The following is a 5,512-nucleotide window of genomic DNA, read 5'->3' as shown; positions in this document are numbered from 1 at the left end:
AAACCGAAAAAACTAATAGGGAATTAATTAAAATTAATGTTTAAAAGAATATGCAAATTAGCTTGATCTTTCCATGGCCCATATATAAGAAAATTGTATTTTCTTTTTAAAAAGAGGGTTTTTAATATGAATATTTATACACACAAAAGAATCACGAATTTATAGGAGTATAATATAATATAATATAATATAGATAGATAGACTAAACACAATAGACTGCAGTAAAACGTTACATGCAATTTTTTTTTTAGTTTCTGCTAATTTGAAAAAAAAATGGCCGCTATTCCATGCAATTTTTCACTGTTTTCTGAACGTCCGTCGTTGCCCAGTCGTACAATACGCTTAAACATGATATTTTAATTTATAAAGGTTGTATTATTATAGAATTGTGATCCAACCGTGGTAACAACATGTCTGGTCGTGGAAAGGAAGGAAAAGGTTTAGGAAAAGGAGGCGCTAAGCGTCATCGTAAAGTACTTCGTGATAACATCCAGGGTATCACGAAATCTGCTATCCGTCATCTTGCCCGTCGAGGTGGTGTGAAACGTATCTCTGGTCTGATCTACGAAGAAACTCGCGGTGTCCTGAAAGTTTTCCTTGAAAATGTCATCCGTGATGCCATCACCTACACCGAACACGCCAAGAGGAAGACTGTCACCGCCATGGATGCCGTCTATGTTCTGAAGAGACGAGGAAGAACCCTTTACGGATTCGGAGGTTAAACCATGATTTGAGCAAAGAAAAACGAACCAAACCTTTTCCTCCCTTTCCACAACCAGACATGTTGTCAATTGAAGTATTATGAAAATACGAATACGATGGTAAAAGATAACCCAAGAGATGGGGGTAAGGAGGGCTGAATTGGAGCTATGGTTTAAAATTGCCCCAAAAGGGGGCCAATGAGAGATGAATTAAAGCCTTTTTATTTAATTAGCGATCCCGGGGCAATATAAGTTGACCCTGCCAGTTTAAAGGAGAAAGCGGTTGGTCGTTGATGTGAAATACATTGTCATTGTAAAAGAAAAAACAAAGTGAAAAATATTAAACACTATTGCTGTAAGAAATTATTATTTGAAAGTATTTAGCCATTGTTTGGGCTAGAAGGTCCAGGACGAAGTCGGCCGGTTTATTGGAATCGGCGATGAGAACCTTTGCTATGCGATAAATTATCTAATTGGCGTGCATGAAGATGGCTAATTATCTAATCAGAACTGATCTATTTATGACGGAATGGACGGTGAGTGGCTAGATGAGAACCACAGCTCTGCGCAGACGCCATCCACTCCTTCCATATATAAGGCGCTGCAGAGCAAGGTAAATCGGTTTTAGAGTTATTGCGGAGTTTGGAGCTTTTAAGAGACTGTACACTGCCCCACCCCTTCCCTAAATGCGAGAAAGTTTTCTATTCTAATAATTTCTTCCCTCGAACAGCTAGACTTTGGAATTCCCTTCCTGTTGCCGGCTTTCCTGTCTGTACTGATATGCAGAAGTTTAAATGTAACATAAACAAATATCTTGTTAATCTTTCCTAGGCGTGGCTCCAAATAGTAGCCCTTTACGTCAAAGTGGCGAATTGCTTTGTAAGGGGTGAACATGAGTAAAAAAAGAACAATTATGTCAGTGTTTTATGCCACAAAAAGGAATTTCAAGCCAATATTTGGCTTCCGTGAATTGAAGCATTTTGTGGTGTGTGATATAGGAAGCGATATAATAGATGTTTGCAATGAAAAGATGAGAAACTCGAGACGATTATAAATATTAAGCTTGCCTACTTGCCGTCATATGAGACGTAGCAACTATAGCAATACTACTTTAGAAACAATAATTCTTGAATATTTATAATTTACTTTAGTTTTGCCATCTTGAATCAGTTTGAACCATATTTGGATAAATAAGTAAGTCGGTTAAAAGAATCACGAATTGTAATAAAACCCGAAGCGCGTTTCGTCAGACAAACTTTTCAAGGATGAGAGAGAGGGACAGAGAGATAAAGAGAGAGAGAGAGAGAGAGAGAGAGAGTTAAGAATAATTTTTCCATTGATCAATTTGGTAAACCCAAATGGAGAGTGGAATATTTATTATTTTTAATATATAATTATTTACTGACACGTGTTTCATCGTCTACAGCTCATCAGAGTGGCTGACTCTAGCGAGATCAGAGCGGCTGACTCTAGCGAGATCAGAGCGGCTGAATCTAGCGAGATTCGAAATCGGGAACCCATGGAACGAAGAAAGGTAAGCAATGAGTGGTGGAATGTATCGCGTTTATATATATATATATATTTCAAGCATCTAAACTAGACAATTCAAAAATGTAATTGTCTAGTTTAGATGCTTGAAAATACCATAAGGTTGAAATAAATTATTGCATCGACAATTATGTAATTTCCGTGTTATATTTTTATGTTATATATATATATATATATATATAAATATAAATATCCCGTAGCAATATATATATGTATATATATATATATATATATATATATATATATATATATATATATATATATATATATATATTGCTACGGAAACATATATGCACATGGACATGTGTACCTTATAATGTTTGTATAACTAAACATATATTTATTAATGTTTGTATAACTAAACATATATTTTATAACTTACTATATGTGTGTGTGTGAAGACATAGATAGATAGATAGATAGATAGATAGATAGATAGATAGATAGATATTGACACCACAGCAAGAACGTCTATTTTCATATAAAGTTATTAGTTATTGAATTGGTTTATGGGAGAGAACTCTGAAAAAAAGTTAAATAATAAACAAAATTACCTCCCTTAGATCTAAGAACATGACGTGCTTCAATTCAGTTGAACCTAAAATTATTATATAAGGTAATATTTGTATATTAATAGAGATAAAGCGCTTTTTTTTGTTGTTGTTGTTGTTTTTATTTTAACGTAGTAATGTTTTACGATCAACATTATTAGAGTTACTTCCATGTTAAACACCATAACAGATTATGTTTTTTTTGCCTGCGTGTATTTAAATAATTGTCAAATTTTATTCACTTATTTTTAAAAATGGTAATTAAATTTATAATTCGTAGATCAATAGAAAGATAATTAACAAATTTATATCAGAAGTGTGCGCTGTTTTACAATTGGTCATTGTCCTGAGGGAGACAACTCACTGTTACTAAGAGATTCGTTCATTTTTCCATCTTATAATTTAGTACGCTAATAAGCTGTCAGTAAATTTACATGAGCGGTTTACAAAACATAATTATAGATGTTTCATTCTTTTCTTTTTCTCTTTTTTTTTTTTTTTTTGGTTGGGGTATTCAATTTTAGGACTTGTATAGATTTTAACGTGCTTCTACACTTTAATTAACCTTTTTTTTTCGTAAGTAACACGCCGACATTAACCGAGAAAATAATCGTTTAATATTTCACAAACATTTTGTTTACATTGATGGAAGGGAATTCTGTGAGGGGCTGGTGTGATACAACTTTTATAATTGGATACTCCTCTACAAAAAAAAAAAAAAAAAAAAAAAAAAAAAAAAACATAAAATAATGTTTTTGTAAACCGCTCGCTAGTGTAAACTTACTGACATCATTATTAGCGTCCTAATAATGAGATGAAAAAATTAACGAATCTCTTAGTAAAAGAGAGTTGTCTCCCTCAGAATAATGATAAATTGCAAAACAGCACCCAGTATTTAATTGACAAGTAAATTATTATTTTCTTATTTTAAGATTGTTTAATCGGTCGGTTAATTATTTCAGCGTCGCATGTTGTTCCTATTTACAATGCCTCTCCACGGGACAGAGTTAGACACTAGGGTCGTTTTTTAATGTGGAGAAAAGGAACAAAAATAAAAATTTTCTCAGTCGTGAAGGATTTCTCCTCCACTGACAGATAACAAAAAATTGAAGTGCAGCACTGCAGCAGCATCTGAAGAACAGATACTACACTTTGATCTTGTTTATATATTTCATTGCTTTTAAAATTTTGTAAATACAATTAAGTAAAAAAACAAAAGATTTTCAAACAACAAAATTAGGCACAAGGCCCTACAAGAAATTGGGGAAGGGAAGGGTTCAGGATCCGAAGGTCAATGTTGTTACTTGGAAATATTTTCTGAATAATTCCTAGTTATCTCCCTTGCATCAACTACAACAAATGCTTCCATAAAACAGTTAATATTAAAAGAAATTGTTTAGTCTAAACATGATTTTGTAATAAAAAAGTTACCGTGTCTATTTGATTTAAATGATTACACTTAATTTTTAAAAAGAACAAGCAGAAAGTCATTGTATTATAGGGTGCTCTCTCTCTCTTTCTCTCTATCTATCTATCTATCTCTCCCGTGCTAGAAAACTACTTAGGCCTGTATATATATATAAATATATTCGTCAGGCTTATGCTCTAGATCTACCTACGTATTGAGCACTGTTGAAGTAAATACTGTAAATTTACGCATAAATATATCTTTGGATATTAATTTATGCGATTAAATGAAGTAGTCATACACACACACACACACACATATATATAATATATATATATATATATATATATATATATATTCCTACCAAATAACTCTGTCAATTTTCAGTCTAGAGACTCGGGATTTTACATAAGGAGTAGTGAGATTTGGGAAAATCTTTTTAATTCGTTTTCGGCTAGAAATTTGACTGTCAAGGGGGCAAAGTTTAACGATTTGGCCTTGAGAAATAGTTTTGGAGCTAGTTTTATTAATGCGTGTATTTTGAAATATAAATCACTGGCGACCATGTTTGAACAGGCAGCATATGAAAGGGGCCAACCCTCAATTTGTTCAGGTATGCTGAAAACGAATATCGCAAGGAAAATTAGCTGAGACAAATAGTTTTGGAGCTAGTTTTATTAATGCGTGTATTTTGAAATGTAAATCACTGGCGACCATGTTTGAACAGGCAGCATATGAAAGGGGCCAACCCTCAATTTGTTCAGGTATGCTGAAAACGAATATCGCAAGGAAAATTAGCAGAGACAAATAGTTTTGGAGCTAGTTTTATTAATGCGTGTATTTTGACATGTAAATCACTGGTGACCATTTGTACAGGCGGCATATGAAAGGGGCCAACCCTCAATTTGGTCAGGAATGCTGAAAACGAATTTTTTATATTATATTTTTTATATATAAAATTTTATATATTATATTTTTATATATTAAATTTAGGTGAGTAAATTAAGAAGTTAGTTATATATATATATAGATATAGATATATACAACTACTTCATTTACTCATATAAAATTAATATACGAAAGTATAGATTTATGCGTAAACTTTAAGTATTTACTTCAAAACTGCTCAATACGTTAGTAGAGCTCGTTAGTAATTTATGAAATATATATGGCGATTAAGCTACACTGAATATTCGGCGTTTCATCCACTATAGGATTCGTTAGCCTGACGAATCCTATAGTGGATGAAACGCCGAATATTCAGTGTAGCTTAATCGCCATACATACATATATATATATATATA

General features: G+C 32.6%; 1 protein-coding gene across 1 annotated transcript; it reads left to right on the top strand.

Annotated features, from left to right (window-relative positions):
* The first annotated feature begins 410 nt into the window (after nt 1-410).
* On the top strand, nt 411-722 carry LOC145284079 (histone H4-like). The gene has a single exon (XM_080133148.1). It carries the CDS (start codon nt 411-413, stop codon nt 720-722), a length of 312 nt encoding a protein of 103 aa, XP_079989274.1.
* The last annotated feature ends 4,790 nt before the right edge of the window (nt 723-5,512 follow it).

Source organism: Euprymna scolopes, chromosome 8 (assembly GCF_053919585.1).
Source record: "Euprymna scolopes isolate OS-2025 chromosome 8, ASM5391958v1, whole genome shotgun sequence".
Lineage (NCBI taxonomy): Eukaryota > Metazoa > Mollusca > Cephalopoda > Sepiida > Sepiolidae > Euprymna > Euprymna scolopes.
Note: the sequence above shows the minus strand (reverse complement) of the source record. Positions and strands in the feature narration are given on the sequence as shown.